We start from the raw sequence: 20,910 nt of genomic DNA on the forward strand, positions 1-20,910 counted from the left end.
TTTCGAATTTCGCGCCCATGGAAATGCGGCCACCGCTGTCGGGATTGAATCCGAGACCTCGACCTCAGCGGCACAGCGCTACTGGGTTGCCGCATACGGCAGTTTATCGGTGAAAACCGTAAACCAGATTGCAATACCCTGGTAACATGTCTTTCTTTCTTTTTTTTTTTCGGGACAGCTCAGCGGGAAAACATCAGTACTGACAGAAATTCCAGTAAATGCGTCCTTTCCAACTCTCAAAAGCCGTTTCTATGAATTTAAATTCCCGCTGGTCTATAGCTTCGCATAGCAATATTTCGCAATGGAGTACTATGTCGCAGCGGTACTCCTATCAAATAGAGTATTACGCGCTGCCCAGAAAAATGCTGCTGTCACTACCAGCAAGTCTTGGTTGCAGCAAGCTTTGTGTATTCGGCACCTTTCATATATAGGCACCATGAATTGAAGCTTCATAGCGCTGACGTCAACACAGGCGGATAACAGAAGTCCGTCATTACACTGCGTTAAAATCAACATACAGGTCAGCGATGATAGCGGCGTGGCGACAGGCCTATAAGGATTGAATCTTTCAAGGCCGTATACACCCGTAAGCTGATTATGGCCGGTTTTCAGTGATGTTTTCAGTCATGTTTTCAGTGATGATTCAGAGTGATCCGGTTTCGATAATGTCCGTTCCAGTGAAGCTTATGCCGGAACAGCTTTTCCTTTTTTTTGCCTTTTAGAGTGGGAAAGTACAATTCTGAACTGCCCTTCTGTGCCATACACTTTAGGAGTGACTCGAAATGTGTTAAAAATTTCATAGAATAAATATCCTTAGCAGGCCGTCTCGGCATTGTTTACGAACAAGCACTGTTTTTCTATAGAAAAACCTCAATTTTAATATGAAATATTCTAGCCCGGACAGGTCAAAAAGTTATCGATAAAATTACCGGTAGGGGCGCTGTAAGAAAACTATTTATTTTACATAGTTGTATACCGCGGAAACCGATTTTCGCTCTGGTCTTCCATGATCACCACTTCAAGTACGAAGCAGGGCATTTCACTGAAAAGTTCACGTTTTCGGAGAAGTACGCAGCTTCGTCTTCCGAAGGGGCTCAATCACTCTCACGGATCGGTGAAAATTCTACTCAAGTGGATCACTATGTCCAGAAATAGCCACGTCAGTGAAAAAAAAAAAAAGACGAAAGGAGAACGCTCACATGAGATTGAAGGCGCACATATACAATGGAAGCCCGAGCAGCTGTGGAAAACCTGACTCTCAGCACCTATCTGAACATTTCAATATCGGTTTTATTCTCACAACCAACCACGCTGGAGGAAAGAAAACTACAGAAGATTATGCGAAGGACAATCAACATTATATCTGGATGTAGAGAGAGAGAGTGAAAGAGACAGAGAGAGAGGGCTCTTTCCACACACTGGCGTAGGCAGACTTGGATACTGAAATTCCGCGAGTGAAATTCTCCATGCAACAAAAAGTCGCCGTAACTCTATAATGGCAGAGGTCACGTTGGCATCAACACCGGAGTCGCGCACCACGAGTGGTCATGGGAAGCTGGCATAAACGTTGTCGCATCACTCTGTTCGATCGCGATTTTTTTTTTTTTTGAGCTTGCGTGGCGAACTCTGGCGTCTTATATAGTTGCGCCAAACCAGGGAGAGAAATAAGGAAAGGCAGGAAGGTTAGCTAGCTGAGCGTCTGGTTAGCAACCCTGCACGAGAGAGACGGGGGAGGGATTAAGAAAGAAGGAGGAAGCTAAAGGATAGAGACAGTTCAGTCGTACAATAGTAGACGCACGGCGTTTATAAGCGTCTTGTCAGGTCCGTTCATTCCAGAAGAGTCATGAGAGCAAGCGTAGCTCTTTGCGCTGATGACGGATGAGACAAACCAACTCTTCTGGAGAGTATACCGATAGAATTTACCATAGGTGATGCTACTGCGGCGTTCCAAGCGACCACCAAAAGACAACGCGAGAAGATCTACTTTCTTTCTCTTTGGAAATAACATAGAAAATATATTGCTACGAGGACATTCGCAGGCGACAGCACACGCCTTTGGGCGTATCGAAGACCATGAAGAACTCTGGCGCGAGCGGGACTCCATCTTGCTTAGCGCAACGTATCTTGAGCAAATATAATTTGTAAATAGTCTCGCGCTTGTGTTTCCGTTTACGTAACAAGATTTTTGCAGGAGGCGCAATTGCCGATGTTTCAGGATCTTGGTGAGGCTTGTGCCTAGTTTGAAAGATGTCATTTCCGTCGTTTAAACAATGTGGCATATTAAATTCCTCATCAAACTAGACCTCCAACAAACAGAGAGCGGGAAAAACCTAATGTTGGATTTAGCATGGATGGTGTTCGTAGTCCACCGTATCAAATAGGTGACAGTTTTCTTGAAACCACGCAAGCTATAGTGGCAAAAGAAAATGTAGTCTTGCGCTGTTGCAGCGAGCACTTTAAAAGAAAGTAGAGACAAAAACTCTTGTTTAACTCTCATTTCTTAGTGAAAGGTGCTTGCAAGACTGCGTATTAATTTTTCGTAATTTTGTTCTCACTGCAACTCACTGTGTTGTTACGACCGAATGACCGGTGTCAATAACATGACAACATGTAGTGTGCTCCAATAACCACGGAGCTGTGTGCTGTAATGCCAGCTGTAAATATGTAAATAAACCCGCTCCTCGACTTCAACCTCCCGACCTCATCTCCTCATCAGCAAGCAACTCTCGGTGACAGAGACGGGCGAAAGCGCAGTTCCGCTTAGTCAGCTTGGTGCGACGCCCCGGTAGCGCAGGCCAGCTACGCCGTTTGGTGGCGCTGCGGCAGCGTTCGGCAAGCGACCCCTTGAAGTGGCGCCCCGACTACAAACCACGAACTCCAGAACCAGAATCCTAACGGTGTTGGGAGCACTCGCATATAAGTGTACTTGTCGCACGCGTTCGCGTTGGAGTCGGCGTTGTCGCACGTTTCGACGCCACAGTACCTACAGCTTCAGACGTGCAAGCGGCCACGGAACATGACACGTCAATCTTCACATTTATCTCCAAAGCTATGCAGCTGTATGCCTGGCTGCGCGACACACGAATACCGCAGGTGTGCGTATCTGACGTCGTAAAAAAAAAATAAAAAGAAAAGCGCCGTAAAGTCAGCCCGTACCGTCGGCTTGACAATATCTCGCCGCACCTGTTGCCCCTGACGCTTCCTGCTCGAGGAAGGGCACATCAAAAACCGCGCATGTTGCCCTCTATACGCTTCGAGGCCTCGTCTGACGAGCGCGGTCTCTGGTCGGTGGTTCGCTATTTTCGCTGCTGCCAGAGGCAGCCTCTGCTATATAGTGCATGTATTTTCACTTCTGGACTGTCATTTCAATGGTATCGAAAGATGGTGCCTTGAAGGTATTAAAAGTGCGGCGATTACCCATGGACGTCGTCGCTACACAAGTAAGTGGTAAAACAGTCACCAAGTTCCTTGTTTCATTGTTTTATATCACGGAGCCAGGATATAACAATATTATTTGGTGGATCAGCGGCTCAACGGCCTTATGCTTATAACCATGTAATAGATCGAGCTAGTTGTTACTCTATTACTACGTTTTTGGCCTTGGGATGCTGCGAACGAGGCCGCACGTTCGTTTCCCGGCGTTGGTGACTGCATTCTGAATGAAGAACTAGTGCGATTCTGGTTCACTTTATGTAATCGCACAGATGGTCAAAATTAACTGGTAGCCCATACGTTCGCAACGTCTCTCACAGCAAAGCGTAGCTTTGCGAACTTAAACTCCAATTAAGTTTTACAGTTTTCGGAGTTTACCAGCCACGGTAGCTTAGTGGCTGTGGCATTGTGCTGAAGTGCAGGAGGCCGCGGGTTTGATCCCGGCCGAGGCGACCGGATTGCGATGGGGGAGGTGTGCAAAAACGCTTGCTACCGTGTATTTGGGTGCACGTTTAACAATCCCAGGTGGCGAAAATGAACCCATATACGCACACCATGGCGTGCCTCGTAATCAAATTATGGCTTTGGTAAGTTTGGCAGAATTTATTAAATTTTCGGCGTCTTTTTTTTCTTTTTTGTTGCTGTAGTGTTCTTGGTATTTTATCTAGTTCGGACATTGCGCAGCAAAAAAAAAAAAAAATGTTTTTTGTGGTGTTTAACTGTGATTCCCGTGAAAGTTTGCCTGCTTCTTTCTGCGACATATATGCTGGTTCATCGTAATAAACGCAAGTTATTGCTTTCTTTTTGCCCGTCACGTTTGCAACATTATGTTGCCGTACTTGCAGTCACGTGCGATCCAAAATAAAATTTCAATGCAATAACTAAATATAATATGGTCAGAGTACTGTTATGAGGTATACTTAAGCCACGTGAAGGTATGGTTCAACATTGGACAAGGCGAGACCACACGGTCCGCAAATTTTGCGAAGACCTACGCGTGACAATGCTCATGTACAAAAATTAGCACATTAATGTAAAAATAACGTCAGGGCAAAATGAAAAATAAAAATGAAGAAGCATGTGAAGCAGAAAGCCAAAGTTGATATCATCGAGATCTCAATAAGCCCTGGGCGCAATGATTTCTTATTGTTGCACATTCATGCAATTGTTGCACATTCAACCAGTTTGCAATGTTGAGCAAACGTCTGACTCTATTATGTTTTTCTTCGGGATTTAAAAGAGTTTATTGTTAAATATGCTCCGCTTGACCCCGTGAGGCGGGGCGCAGTCTACTTCTCTGTTGACTAGCGAAGAACGCACATCGAATGCGTACGCTTTCCGAAAGTGAGTGGTTGCGTAATGCTAGTTCTTACAGCGTAGTGGCCTCAAACATTCAGTTTTGTTTTAAATAAAAGAAAATCATCTTGAACATGAACTTGTTTCGTGCGTTAGTGTGTCCCTCAACTAAACGAAAATGGCGAATCTATACGGACAGGGTTGCTTGCTGTAAATGACTCGAACAGTATGTTCTTTGTTGACACGTTGCTGGAGCCCACTCTATTAAATGCATATACCCCCTAGCATTTCCCTTTCGCTAAGACAAAATAAAGAAAACAATATTTGCGCGGTCTCCTTTGGTCCATGCAAAGGGATAAACGCTAAACACAGAACTATTCACATTGCACATTGGCTTTTGTGTAGACTGCTGTTGATTATCCAGCGCTAGTATATCACCTGTGAGTGAGTCACCGACACCACAAGCCTTCACCTCCATCGAAAGAATGAGCTCACGGTGGTGTTTGTTCAGCCTTTTCCTCGTTCTGTGTCCCGCTGTTTGCACAGCTTGACTCCTACCTGTCTCAGCAACCGCGGAGGCATACGTGGTTTCCGTACATTACGTAAGGGTTGGAAGTTTATGCCTACAGTATTTTAACATGCAGTATTTTAAGCACACAGTATCCTTTAAAAAAATTAGCCCCATGATTTCCTCTTTTTCGTACCGCGGACCATTGCATCGGAGAAGAGTGACTAGGGCTAAAGCGCGCTTAGCTTCAGTATAACAGGCCTAAATACTGCGTGTTCTTGCAGTATGACAAACAATGCTTATATCCGAAACAACATGGTTTTCAACGGTGCGGTATAGAAGTTCTGCCGGCAGCTTTTGCCAGGCTAGCTCCTCATGCGGCAAGCAACATTCCTCCGTGAAAACAAATAAGGAGTTCGAAACTCTGTTTTGCGTTTGATGCTGTATATCTACTCGTCTTTTTCTTTCTTTCTTTTTTGGCTTAATCAACAAGATGCTTGAAGAAACTATTGATGCTGGGACGAAGTAACACAACTTCCTCAACTATCTTTACTTACTGCCATTGCACTGCACATGTCGAACAGTTGGATTCTATAATTTTCCACGGTCGTCTTACTTTACAGAAATGTTTTTTAGCGCAGAGAGCTCGAAAGAACGGGGAAGCCAAATAAAAATGCACATAGGCCTGAGGGGATACTCAGTTCAAAAGCAAAACAGTAGTGTACAATGGCACAAATATGCAAGATACAGTGCTGCATGGCGATACAGAACTTGCATGTAACAGAGTGAACATTTCGGTGCAGTTATCCTGTGTTGCGATTCAAACCGCTGATTTAAGCTTTTTGAACGACCGAACGCTGCCCTGAACAAGGACAGACACCGCGTGTGAATCGATCGATTCGATTCACACGCGGTGAATCGTAACGCGATTCGTAACGCGATTCGTAAGCCACGTGGCTACGTTTATGAAGACATTGTACCGAATCTTTTTCGTTGCAAAACAAGCCGCAATATACACAGCTGAACGACTGTAAGAAGCAAAATGGCTTGCGCACACTGTTTATTTCCGAAGCGGCCTATCGTTCATCACGAGAAAGTTGTCTGTGACCTGCAAATGTATAGGGACACTCTCTTAGGAGAAACACCTTAGCAGTATTATTAGTATTCGTCTGAACCAGAGAAAAACGTTCACTGGAAGATGGAGACTTGAAGCAGTCAACAATGGACGAGCAAGGGAAGGCTCAGCCTGGCTTCAAACTGAGGCTTCCCTTGTGCCGTGCCGTGTTGCTATAACCCGCCGCCGCCACCACCACCACCACCACCGCCACCACAACCAACGGGACGACGTGGTTTACGAGATTGCGCTCTTCTGCGGGGAGTGTTGCATCGGTCAAGCGGGTCGATGTATTTATGAGAGATTGCATTCGTCTGAACACTCCATATAGATGCCCTTTCTCTGCGCCAAAAAGTGCTCGGTCATTGGCCATGCCCGAACAAACCGAGGCTATAGCTCTGAAGGCTCTAAGAGATTGTCTCGTAGACACTGGACTGATAAATTCCTGGTCAACTTCATGGGAATTTTTAATTTTTTCCATGCTTACATGACCTAGTCTATGCTTGTGTTTTTCTTGTAGTGTTATAACGTTTCGTTTTCACCTCAGTGATCCGCATACTTAGTCCGCTGGTATTTGCCCATGCTGTTATAGACTTTTGACATCGTTTTTCATTTTCGTCATCCTTTTTGTGTTTGTTGTATTTCCAAACTATGGTATTGGAATATCCGGTGCGATGTGTGACCAAGCTTTTCATATTTACATTTAATAAAGAAGCAAAAGGATCAAGAACATTCTTCTATGCATCGAGAAACTCAAGTTAAACACATTTGGCATCTCCTTGCTCGGTGTGCGGCTGTAGGCCTGCGTTCGTAGGCCTTTATAACGCGTGTTCTGTGCAGAAACAAAGAAGCGAACGCCGGCTTCTTATAGCAAAAACACACTAGGTCACGAAAAGTGTGGTCACATGCATACGTGAGGCGTCAATATTAGAGAAGGCACATCAACACACGAACATGGCGCTAACTTCCAACTAGATCGTTTACACGTCTATTTATCGAAACCACTTGTACGACGACAAAAACAACGATGGCAAAAAAAGAAAACGAATGGCTGAAACTCATAGTTTAATCTCAGCTGATGCGCTGGAATTGCAGCTCCCTGTTTTTTTTTTTTTTTTTGGCAACGGAATATAATTGGAATTCTCGCGCGTGAGCTGAGGTTAGGCTATGAGTGTCAGCATTCTTTGTTTTTTTTTCTTGCAGTTGTTTTTGCTGTAGTACAAGTGATTTAGCAAATGCACATGTTCCCTGAGGCACCAGCCAGACGGTATAAGTAAGCGGTGATACATGGAAATATGTGCCATGGCGCTCTTTGGTCATAACTGGTCCTTGCGCCATAAAACACCACATCATCATCATCATCATACACGGAAATAAACGCTGTTGTTGGAAGTTAGTGCCGTGTCTTTGTGTTCAACTGCTTTGCATTGTGGTTTCCTATAAGCGCTGAACTAGTACGTCAAGATGACATACCAACAAGTCCACCTCGCAACAGTAGCCAATAGTGCTACACTACATAGAAATCGACCTTGTCGATACGGTTAAGGCTTGACCTTGCAATCTCTTTTGGTGGAGCTTTGTTATGTAGTGAAGTGCTTAAAAACAATGTCTTTCTTAGCTAGTTACTCCCACTTTCCTGTATCGGGCATGCGTGTTTCTAGTCTTTTTCATTGGCCGATCCCGATGGTAGCGCTGTCTAAAGAAGCGGTCTGTTCTCGTGGGTATACGTGCCGTCTAAGACTGTTGGCCGATCCCGAAGATAATGCAGTTAAAAAAGATTTAAGCAGTCTGACGCTTCTTATAAATTATAAAAAAATTATATTATGGGGTTTTACGTGCCAAAACCACTTTTGATTATGAGACTCGCCGTAGTGGAGGACTCCGGAAATTTCGACCACCTGGGGTTCTTTAACGTGCACCTAAATCTAAGCACACGGAGGTTTTCGCATTTCGGCCCCATCGAACTGCGGCCGCCGTGGCCGGGATTCGATCCCGCGACCTCGCGCTCAGCAGCCCAACACCATAGCCACTGAGCAACCACGGCGGGTGCTTCTTATAAATCCGTCACTCGAGATGCGACTTGATAAAGTGCCGTGCGCCGTGACTCTGCCCCATTGTCAACCTCAGCTCGCTCAGGAAACCAATGTCATTGATCGACTTAACTGGAGGTTGAATCGCCGTCCATGTTTTTTTTTTTTTTTTTGCTTGGCATGTCCAGGGTTGTTGGTGTGCGTGTGCACGAGTTTGTACATGAGACAGATTTGCATTAAACTTTCAGTCGTGAATCAGCGCTCGTGTGGCGTCGTCTTCCTTCATGTTCCGTCTGATTTGTTGGCGCTGTAGGTAAACGTGCAGTCGTACCGACAAGGTCAAGTTGCTGCGGTTTTTTCACTGTTGATGACCTGGAACTCGTGTGCGCTTTGCAGCTTACATTTGGAAAGATGTCCTACTGATCCATCTTTCGTTACTAGATACCCGGTGTAGGCTTCATAACAATCTTTTTATGAAAAAAGAAAATGCACTTGCTTCAACATCACTGAAGTGCTTCCTTTCATAATGGACTCCTACGTTCGGGGGAGCATGCTTTGCGTGACTGGACATAATCACGCTCGACACCCGTCACAATAGCTGAGTTGGCTATGGCGTTGGCGCTGATAAAACACGAGGTTTTGGGGTGTGATTCCGGACGCGGCGGTAGCATTCCGATGGAGGCAGAATGCAGAAACGCTCGTGCAACTTGCATTGGGTGCACGGTAAAGAACCCCATGCGGTCAGAATTAATGCTGAGCATCTCACTGTTGTGCGCCTCATAACCAAATCGTGATTTTCTCATGTAGAACGCTAGAGCTTATTTTGATTTTATTAACGTTTGAAAACGGAAGCACGAGCACCCTCACGTTGTAGCACATCAACCAGGCAGGGAAAAAATGCCAGTCGCACTTAAAAGCGAGAGTCTTAGCCAAATGCGCGTGTGTTATCATTCATGAGTATCATTGCATAACCTTTGGCGGACAACCCTCTCGCAACAGCAGGGCTGGGGTCATAATGATGACTATAATGACTTATTTGGCATGCCCTTGTAAACGAGGCGGCGATACATGGTCACTTAGTTTTGCTGGGCTAATCAGGTTTCACTACATTTATTGCACTCTAGCGTTTTGCCTATTCCTTCTTATGCGTCTCTCTTTACCTTAAACCATTTATATTGTACAGTTCCCTATGCCTGTAACGACCCCGGCTATATCAGTCTGTTCTCTGCTGTTTTTCTATACCATTGCTCTAAATGTGTCTAGCCGGAGGCCTACTGCTTACAACCTCTGCACTTTGACCCCATTTAACCCTACCTACCTAAATATATCCTTCTTATCTTGCGCAGTGACCAATTAACACTCCCGTCATATTTGAATCCCCGTGCTTGGGGAAGGTGGACCTTCCCTACGGTCCTTGCTGGGACCCGTTACAATGTGCTGAGTCATCTCCGGACTTTTCCTGCGGCAGACACATGACTAATCCTGTTGCGATAAATGAAACAGTCACAGCACCGTTTGGCCGGCGCAATAGTGCCTGTTATTACTCTTGCCGGCCACTTGACGAAACTTAGCTCTGGCGTGTCAAAATACAGTATTGCACATCAGCATTACGCTTTATCTTGCACATAAGTCAACCTTTTGCCAAGGTACGAAGTCATGACGTGAAACGAAGCAGTATACAGTAAAAAAAAAATATCGAGCAATGATATCATGGTTTACAGTAGCGTAAGGAGAAAGATAGCAGAATGGCATGGCTTCGGCGGGAACAGGTTCCCGATTGGCAATTCAAACTTATGCATCAATAATTCAGCAACTGCTGCTCTGCGGGAAAGACCTGCGAATTCAATTTTATGGCTAGATGAGCTGGCACCCTGGCTAAACTTGCTTTTTTCTTCTTTTTTTTCTCGGGCTGTGTCTTTTCTGGTGGGTACTTTGAAAAATATTGTGAAACACGAAAAACGCTCTTTTGCACGTTCGGCCGATATAATAGCAATCAATACGCAAGGTGCGGTCTCTTCCTATTACCACTAAGGACAAAACTCCACAGTGAAATGCTGTTAAATAAGGCCGTGAATGTCGTTTATGTAGCTCCATGCATGAGGAATTCCGCTACGTGTCACCGGCGACTTGTTGTTTCAATAATCTGTTCAAAAAAAGAAAAAAATCAGGGTGTAGGGAAATAAAGCAACAAGGAAAAAGTTCACGGCGTGAGAGTTCATTTTTTCGTACCCACAAACTGGGTCATTGCAAAGGCCACATCGCTTTCAGGCTCGACCGAGATATCTACAGACGGCAGCCGCTTGGCTTCATCAGGCACATTAGTTTCGCTGAAGATAATCCAATCCCAGTCTATGTTGCCCGAATAAGCGCAAAATAAAGCTGTGATGACTCAAGCGTTTCAGCTGCGTGTATGTTGCAAGGCTGCAGGGCCTTCTTGCAAGCCTCACAGAAGCGCGCTATGTCTTTTCAAACTCTGTCAGGCATGATCCGCTTCGCTCGCAAAGCTCTGCTTTCACAGACTTGAGACATCATTACTGAGCACACGAGTACACTACGCTATCACCACATTGGGGGTTACTCAGTGGTCAAAGCATTCGGGGGTTCGTCCTGCGATGTCAGCGCAACGTTTCCAATCCCCTTAAGATTTTCTCTCTTCTCATGTGTTGCAATAGCTGCCACAGAAAAGCGTCTCGCGAAACGTTTCAGAATGAGATTAAGGTTGGGCTGCCGGTAAACACTATAAAGCTGGACCCGGATCAGTGAGACAGAGTCGACGCTTTAGCTCCCAAGCACAAGCCGCGCCACTCCCAGGACTCCCCCCCCCCCCCCCGTTTGCCTTTCTTTTATACTTTTTCCTAACCTTTACCACCCCCCCACCCCCACCCCACTTCTTTTGTGTGTGTGCGTGTGTGTGTGTGCGTGTGCGTGCGTGCGTGCGCGTGTGCGTGTGCGTGTGTGGCACGCAATGAAATTTACCAAGGAAATACTGGCATAATACTCCGTCTGAGCCATCGCATCCTGCAGATGTATAGAGCAGGATTCGCACTTCGCAGCGGTATTTTGCGCGATAGCCAACTTTTTCTTGGTACCGGGGGAATGGGTAGATGAAACCGTATAGAGTTTCCTATAATTACTAGAGAGAACTCTGGCGCTGCGATCATTCAGCCACCATAGGAATGATGGGCAGCGCATGTATTTGTCTGATCTTTGTGCTAGTGGTTTCAGCCGTTCTCGTGGCTTCGATTGTTAGCTTTATCGGGATCTAAAGTGGTCTAAATTTCAATACAATTTATAAATTTTTATGTACAGGTTAATAAGACTCTGCAAGCGCGCATAATCGCTGCTAATTGCAGTGGTTCCGCTCGTCGATGCGTCCGTGGCGTAATGGTTTCGATATCGGGATTCTGTGCTAAAGGTCCTGAGCTCGAATCTTGCAGTCGGACAATTTTAATAATGTCTCCTTAACTGTTTATAATGCAGTACTTCTTTAACAGTGGTAACTTAGGAAAGTAACGAAGCTATTTAAAACCAGAAGGACCAAGTTTAGGTAAATCCATGTACTACCCATCATTCCCATGCGGGCTGAACTGCCCTGCTTGCAGCTCCCGTAAACACTAGCGGCACAGTTCCCTCTAGCAATTGTATGAAACTTCATGGATGAAACGACTGTGATAACGTCCAGCGTGTTCTTATCGCATGTTTCGCACCAGTTCTCGCTCGACACGACTTTGTCGTCAGCTGGCCCATCATGGAACCCGCAGCCCCCATAGAGGAAGCATAGAAACCTCTATCCCGCAGCCCCATAATATCGACCCTAGACAGGGGTCCATATTATGTTAGCTTGCTTTAAATGCGTACGCGAGAATGAAACATTCTGGCCTATAGCCAAAAACAACTCACGCCGTAGACCCCCTTGACTTGTTTGCTGAAAATGAACTACCGCTGTTGCTTTAGGTCATGCAGCTGAGTCAGGGCCCACAAGCATTCCATTGTTCGTTATACCTTTCTGCCATTGTGGTTGGTTCGAGTAATTTTAGTTAATTGGACAGTTTAGCTGTTCTAGTAAATTACGCCTTAGCAACAACAAAACTGTTACGCGCACCGTGACATGAGGCTATAGGTAAGCCGGAAAAGACAAAAAGAAAAAAAAATCTAAGAACGCGGCTTGCGGCAACGCCTGCTTGACGTTCCCGCCGCAGTTGACCATAACCTAATGGATATTGACAACACCTACTTCGGTCTGCTTATTGTTTGTCGCTAACAAAGGGCTGTATTGCGTTCTAAAGGAACAACATACTCAAGCTAGTAACTTTCGATAAACTTTCCTGCGCCAAAACAACTAAAGTACAGTCACAAACTTTATGACTGAAAACGGGAGCGCGTGTTGCACGGTACATGCATAGTACGCCGGCGAGGCGCCAGCCACTCCTGTAGTTTGCAGGTTTAGCGGATGCACTCCCTCAATGCACGCGCGCGTTGCAGGCGAACGCTCTACAGCCAGACCGTAATCAATGCGCATGAGCATGATGCCGCATAGTTCGTTATTTCCAGGTCTCGTGCGATGGTGGCTGTAGCAGACGACTCGAGTGCGGTATTAAGGAGTGCGTGCGTTAAACCTACAAACTATACGATAGTTCCCTCTCTGCTCGTCAGAGAGCTCTGAATGTATCGTGTGGCACTCGCTCCCGCGACCACTGTCATAAAGCTTGTGACTGCGCGCGAAAATACTTTAAAATTTGTGATGTCGAGCTCATGTGCACCGGCGCTGAGATGTCGGCGCAAAATTCGAGAAAGTGAAGTTGGCCTTGATTTTCTACTTTATTAATCGCCCTTTTCTCGCCAAAGTAATAATACGACAGTTTTGAAACACTATTTCACCGGTATAAACAGATTCAGTACTGCTCTTTAGGGTCCCGTCAGAACCATGGCACAACTTATCTAAACAGGTGCAAAATCAGACGGTTCTTTACAAGGCACACTATAGTAAAAATAGCTCCGCAACAGAATAAACAATCGGGCTAGTTGGTGTTTCGTTATTGGGAACACGCTAAACAGCATTCGGCGAGACACGAAGTGACGGCACTCACCAAAACGTATTTATGTCTTACGTATAAGGCTGTGCTGCGGTTGGTGTGTCTCATTAGGATCAAACAAAAGTTGCAGACGGCTCAAGAAGCGCCCATGATGTGGCAATTACTCTGCAAATAATTACGAGGGACGAACGCGACGATAACCGGGGTGATTTTCCGGCACTCTCGCATCCTTTCCCAGTTCACTGTGCACGAATTGTGCAGATCCCAGAGCTGGACGCACCTCGAGGCGCTTGGCCATTTGGAAGTATAATTGCGAAAGTAAATTCACTTACCACGGCAATTCACTAAAGCGGCAACGCAAACGAGAAGCACTGCGCGGCGGCGACCACACGCCTCGGCTGCTGTGAAGCTGTTCGAAGGCACACGCTCCGCTCATGTCGTTTGACGAGCCCGGTTTGTCACGCCCATTGCAAGCTCGCGCCGTCTTTGTTCTCGATCTCTGGACTCACGCATTGTCTTTCAGTTCCGTTCTCCGCAGCGGTGGGCGGTTTTAACGCAGGAAGCCGTCTCTCCGTCGATGCAAATAGTTACCGTCAGCACATCCCCGTTTCTTTTGCAGTGTGCTTCTTCAGTACATCGCTTGCGATACAGTTAGAGTTAACTTGAGATTAGAATCGTTAAATGTGCACCAATATACGTCAATTGTATTCTCACGTGCGCGTGACGGTAGAGGACCGGTAGACAGCGGAAGACGAACTGAAGAAATTTAAGGTCCTTTTTGGGGGAGGTGAATTCTTACAAGCTGAAGAAAAAGTACAGCTTTGCAGCAGCGATAGGGACGGCAATGTTCGCGGTCACCAAATTGAATGACGCGTCTTACAAATGAGGCTTTATTCCCAACAGTGAGCGATAGAGGACTGTAGATCGACCAGTGATAGCCGCAATAATTTCGGAAATTATTATCCGCGCCGTGTGCTATGTGATAAGCGAGGCTCGCCTTTTCAGTAGGAGCAATAACATTGGTGATGTAAGAATGATCTCACGCTGTTTGCGCGTCTGGCGCAAAATGTTCAAAGCTGACAGTTAAGAAATTAATTAAATTCTGGAGTCTCACGTGCCAAAACTATGATCCGATTATGAGGCCCGCCGTAGCGGGGCACTACGGTTTAATTTCGACCCCTTTGGATTGTTTTAACATGAACCTAAATCTAAGTACATGTGGCTTTCTTTTTTTGCCTTTCCCCTTCATCGAAATGTGACCGCAGCGGCCGGGATCAAACCCGCGACCTCGCGCTCAGCGGCGCAACGCCGTAGCCTCTGGGCCACCGCGGCGGGTGACAGGTGACATTTCTTTGCATTTGAATGCATTCGATATCACTCAAAGAGGGACATTTAGGAGGAAATCAAGTCACGTGCCTCACTTGAATAATGGTATTTTCGCCCATTGCGGTCGTTCGATGTTCACGGCTTTCTGCTGCCAAGCCTCCGAGATCGCCGGTTCAAATTCAGGCAGCCACGACTGCACTACGTTGGGGTCAGTGTTCTAACGCGCTCCTTCCTTTAACGCGATTTCAATGCATGTTAAAGAACCACAGTTGGTCAAAATTCATCCGGCCGGAGACCTCCAGAACGGCGCCACTCGTGTTTCACTGCACGGTTTCCGGGCGTTGAACTCCCCAATGCATTTTGCAGTTTTTATAACGCAGCTCTTAGCCGCCCATTCTTGCGTTGAGCGTTCGCGTGGCTCGGCATTATACCACGGCGTAACCGAACGAAAGAGCACAACGTAAGATGAAAGAGCGAACTCGGAGTGCAGCAGGGAATTAAATACCGCGAGAGCGAAGATAGCGCGAGGACGAAGGTGCAGCGGAAGAATGAGCAGAAAAGCGGACGAAGCCACCTTGAAGCACCATCAGATGGCGCTCACATCCGCGGCACCGGCTGTGTGGGGCAAAGAAAAAAAAAATTTGGAGGACGCTTAATCTTCGCCGTTAAATATGGAGCGCGATAGCATTCAAGGTTCCCTGACTGCTTCTCACGCTTCCCGGAAACTGCAGGTTATGTAACCGTGATGTTACTGGGAAACGCTGGCGGCGAGCGCTATGCATGAAGGCGAGATTTCTGGTAGAAACGCGGCCTCTTGCGTAGGCCACGATGCGACGGGGGCGAGCGCCATCTCGAGGTGTTGCAAGGAACCAGGCGCACCACATTACGCCCTTTGAAATTTGCGCACGCCGGCGCGCGCAAATCTCGGAGGCCATGGCCGCTCTGTGAACGGTAGAAACGCTCTGGAAAAGGGTTTGGTGTTTTTGAGTTGACGCGCAACAGAATTATGTTTTCTCGTACATTCAGATTACAATCTGACGCTATCATGCCTATAGGTCGTACTGTACAATTTTTCTCACGTATTTTACCTCGGGAAATTTAATTAGTTCAGTAACTTCCTTGCGCTACATGGAGGGCCAGCGTGGCTGGGTGATGCGTGGTTCGAAATTATTCTTGCCGAAACTATGGTCGACGTTGCACGCGGCACGCCGATGCCGGATTTTGTGCGACACAGGGGCCCTTAACGCTTTTTTTTTGTTGCGTTATAAAGGACCAGAAAGCTCGCCTTTGTGCATAGTGTTCGCCGCAAGCGTATTCCGGCAAAGATTACGGTAGCATAAGCTGCAGCTGACGGAAAGCGTCAACTGTGTGGCTGGTATATAGCGCCGCAGTGTCGCGACTCTGCCAGTCGGTACGATGATGGTGCGGTTTGTCAAATATATCACGAAAGAAAACGCGTATAGAGCTGCGCTCACGTTTCTTATTAGGTATAGTATCGTAATTGTTGGCGATTTTTTTAGCACCTCAAAAGAATACAGGGACTATATTAGAGCCGCGGTTATGCGCGGCTCTGGGCTAATTTTGACCACATAGAGTTATTTAACACGCTCCCGATGATATTCCGACTACAGCAGGTGGTCTAAATGCGTCACCTTCATTAACAATAGAAGGGGTTTGTGAGTTTGATTATCACGTCCATGCAAGTGGTCAATGGAAAAGTGCCGCCACTTTCGTAGTAGGCAAGAGAAAGTTCAACATTCATCGGCTAAAGGTTTCAATAGCACTGCGATAAGTGCAGCTTCCGTCATTTTTACCTAGTGATATGCAGCGTTGTGCTGTGGAATGGGAAAACGCACATTTGAGGGCACAATTAGCTTTTGGGTGACTGTGCTAGAGCTCAAGAGAAAGGTCACGCGAATGTGTAGCGTTCCTCTAATATTTTCTTTTCCTTACAACAAAAGACCACATCGCTCTAGAAAGCCGGGTCTATACATGATGCACTAAGTGCCCGTGCTTGTTGTGAGTGCTCCCTCAGCATAGCACACCCTGAACAACGCTTAAATAGCTCAGCCCCAAGGCAACAATGTAAACCACGAATACGTAGAGCTGAGCAGGAATATGGCAGCTGGGCCTTGGTAGTGAGAGTACTGTCCGAGAAGGTCGCGGAAGATCAGCAGGCGAGCACTATTGTGAAAGCAGGAAACGTCTAGACGAACGCCGTACTCATGAGCCCGAGACACCCAGTGTTTCAGTCAACATGCACTCAGCTAAACCAAGCACACATCCGTAAGTGTTTTGACAACACATCTTTGCGGTGATTTCGGATAAATGTCAGAAACTTTCGTTCGGCAAATTTTGTTAGGCCAGGACAGGATTTCAAAATTGTTGCGCGCTGCGAGACGGGAGGCATATTCTTTATTAAACTGCTTCATGCAAAAAAAAAATTAAATTATGGGGTTTTACGTGCCAAAACCACTTTCTGATTATGAGGCACGCCGTAGTGGAGGACTCCGGAAATTTCGACCACCTGGGGTTCTTTAACGTGCACCTAAATCTAAGCACACGGGTGTTTTCGCATTTCGCCCCCATCGAAATGCGGCCGCCGTGGCCGGGATTCGATCCCGCGACCTCGTGCTCAGCAGCCCAACACTGCTTCATGCAAACCGTCAATGAGGACCAAGTTTCCGCGTATCCATTGTACTGGCATAGCACAGCGCGGAAAAAGAGGAAGGAATGCAGAAATGGCTGCAACGCTGCACTTTCAGTGGAACTTCAGAAACACTCTTCTATCTACTTCGTCTGTTGTCGAGCAGCGCGGTTTGTGTGAATCAGGGATCCCGATTGAACAGGCTGCAGCCCGCACAGATCTTTCGCGCGCTCTGCATGGCCCTGCCGAGCTTTTACCGCATCGCTGTATCTAAGCACGGAGCAGCCCATCATCTACCACTCTCTGCTCCACCCCGTTCTACCCGTCCCACTTCCCAGCACTCCATCAGAAAACGCCGCCGTGTGACACGCCAACGGCTATGTATTATGCACGCCGTGGCGCGCATTGGAAGTTTTGGAACACTGATATAAATTATGTGCGCTTACTCCAATGCAATCTACAATTTCACAATCTTCGGGATCGACCGACGTATGGGGAGTGCCTAACGCCTGCTTCACCTCCGCCGGAGGTCGGCCCGGTATAGCACTATCTTCGGGATTTCTTTCTGCACGCGGACACGATAGTGGGGAAAATATATAACAGCTTCGCTGTAATATACATTATTAGAGATAAGTAGTAAATTATAAATGGCGAAGAATATAAATATGTACCGGAAATAATAAACGCACTAAAGAACTAGATGGCTGAGACAGCAAAATGTTGGAGGCAGAGCTGAGATATTGCCTGGGATATATTCTGTGAAAATCCTCCGCAACGCGTGGAAAGAGAGGCAACGCACACGTTGAGATTTCGCGCGGTCTGCCTTGTGTACGGCCGCCTCCGCGTGCTCGGGGTCCTCGGCCAACAGCTCAATCCAGGTTCGGGCAGGCGCGCGCAACGCATTGCATATATTTATTTTTTTTGAGAAGCGCGCCGGATGATACGGCTGAAGCAAAAGCTGCCAGCGCGCTTAATCTCGGTGGTCACGGGACAGCGAGCCGAGTGCGCAAGGCATTCACGAGGTGGCGCCGTATACAATACTGCACACCACACCTTCAAAACATGCATCTAATCACAAGGAAATTAAATATATGAAAGTGAAAACAGTTGGTAGTGACGCTCGTCCTGCATGCCTATTTGAAGTATGTGTATATGTAGCAAGAAATTTTGGGAAAATAAAGATGTGCTGTAGTGCCTGCGGAAGGCTTTACCTAATCCTGACTGGAAGTTTACCACTATCATTGAAAAGAAAGATGCACGATCAGTGCATTCTACCGGTGCCGAAATATCGGGCAGAAACTTGGAGGTTACCAAAGAAGCTCAAGATGTTCAAGACCGCGCGAAGAGCGACGGAACGAGAAATGTTAGGCGTAACGTGAGGAGAGAGGAAAAGCGCGGTGTGGAGCAGAAAGCAAACATGTATAGCCGATATTCTATAGCGGACATTAGGAGGAAGAAACGTAGCTGGGCAGGTCATGTAATGCGTATGTCAGATAACCGGTGGTCTATTTAGCGTTACAGAAAGGGTGTCACAGGGAGGGAAGTGCAGTCGAGGATGGCAGAAAATTAGGTGGGGTGATGAAATTAGAAAAATTATAGGCGCAAGTTCGGATCAGCTAGCGCAAGACAGCGGTAATTCAAAATCGCTGAAAGAGGCCTTCGTCCTGCAGTGGACGTAAATAGGCTGCTGCTGATATGATGATGATATGTGTTAATTTACGGCCCTCTTATTTTAGGCAGGCCGCGGTGTCTTCTGGCATAAAAAAAGCAGTCACGTGTCGTTACTTGCAGTGCGACAAGCCGCCGGGAAACCAGGCAGAGGCTCCAGCGGGCGACGATCGCCGTCGGCCTTCGGTGATGGCTGAGCAATGGCGGCGTCGACGGCGGCGGCGTTGGCCGTGGACGAGCACCTCGTGCAACGAGGACTCCGACGGACGCCTGCACATATTCCTCGCCGAGCTGGCCGCCGCGCTGGGCGCCACCTCGTACGGCCTCTCCGTCGGGTACTCGTCCCCGGCGCTGCCGGACATGCGGCAGCGGATGCCCTTGACCGAGAGCCAGAGCAGCTGGTTCGGATCGTTGCTCAACATCGGCGCGCTCGTCGGAGGACTGCTTGGGGGCAAGTATATGTATACGACTGCGTTCCGTCCCACCTATCGTGAAACGTTGCGCGTACAGTGAGATAATTACGCGTGACATTGGTATAGTGCAAACGTTATGCGGGATTTGTTCGAGGATCCGACCTGAGTCCGTAAGATGGTGCGGACAATTTCACCGGCAAAGACGTGCGCCGAGCCCTCCGTGACCGACTTGGTCGGACAAGCGAAACGCTTGAGCACTTGCTGTTAGAATGCTTTGCTTTACAGCAGTTATCGCCTGTGTACTGCTGAAGCTCCAGAAACCTAACACTGCTCGAAACTGCACTCAGTTGTTTCGTATTTCCCAAAGCTCGTGCTTCAGACTAGATACGAGGCTCACAAAGCTGTACTAAAGAATTCGCCTCAACCACGCAACTATTGGCTCTCGTCTGCAGTGCACATGCATACGCCGCGTGTGATGTGATGTGTTGTGGTGTTTATTATTATTATTATTATTATTATTATTATTATTATTATTATTATTATTATTATTATTATTCGGAAACGTTTAGGCACGGCGCGTATGATCTTAGGTTTACTTTAGGGCAAGGAACTACGCCTTCCGGAAAAATAAAATAATAAATACAAACTTGCCAGAACGCAAATGGTCTTCATTTGCAGGAGTTGCGTCACCGCAGAAATCAGCTAGAGCGTAGGAGCATACTACATGTAGAAGCGAATTTGGAATATAACCTCTTCAATCAGGAATTGCGATCGACTGTCGATAAATTAGTGAAATTTACATAATCTTATGCCAAGGTGCTGGAGACTATAGAAAGCAAGCCAAGGTGGGAGAATGACTCTGTGCATTTTAAGGTGACTCATCATAATAACAGAGTAATTAAATATTCATTCATTGTACAGTCAGTCGTGCTACATTTCTTGATTAAAAAAATTTAATCATCTGCTCAAGTTATACGCACAGGTTAATTGTTGGGTGCACACATTACAACAAGTGAAATAATAATATTTCGCCATTACTGCCGAAACGACCCATTTCAATCGTCCCTTAAAACACGGTAGTTCCTCAACCAAAATGGTCGTCTGAAGCGATACATTTCACTCAGAAGTGAAATGGCTGTACTTAAGCAAAGCAGAATGTTCAATTTACTCAAAGCTTAATGTTTGTTATCTATTCCGTGCTACCACTGCACAGTAATGGCAAAAATAACTCGTGTCTACGAACGTTTGCGCCGTGACTGAAGGGGATGAACAGAAAAGACGACAATGTGCACCAGCAATGAAATTTTCTTGTTTCGCGGGGTTAAATTAGTGTATAGCGTAAGTTGAGGCTATGTACACCAGTTTGTTTGTGCGATCTCACTTTGCTTAAGACAAATTTGAACTACCTGCGCAGCTTTGCAAAAACACATTTCGTCACATCGG

The 20,910-nt window shown here is 46.7% G+C and overlaps 1 protein-coding gene across 2 annotated transcripts in view; it reads left to right on the forward strand.

Moving 5' to 3' along the window:
- LOC126531014 (facilitated trehalose transporter Tret1-like) overlaps nucleotides 1–20,910 on the forward strand; it is a 60,612-nt gene that overhangs the window by 19,503 nt on the left and 20,199 nt on the right. Inside the window, exons 1-2 of one of the 2 annotated variants that reach the window (XM_050178374.3) lie at nucleotides 2,490–3,440; nucleotides 19,178–19,505. In XM_050178374.3, coding sequence (XP_050034331.1) covers nucleotides 3,339–3,440; nucleotides 19,178–19,505 — 430 coding nt within the window. In that variant the 5' untranslated portion in view covers nucleotides 2,490–3,338. Of the gene's footprint in view, nucleotides 1–2,489; nucleotides 3,441–19,177; nucleotides 19,506–20,910 lie in introns of those variants that run through there. The other variant, XM_055070903.2, reaches the window with a different exon arrangement.

This window comes from Dermacentor andersoni, chromosome 5 (genome assembly GCF_023375885.2).
Source record: "Dermacentor andersoni chromosome 5, qqDerAnde1_hic_scaffold, whole genome shotgun sequence".
NCBI classification, from domain to species: Eukaryota; Metazoa; Arthropoda; class Arachnida; order Ixodida; family Ixodidae; genus Dermacentor; species Dermacentor andersoni.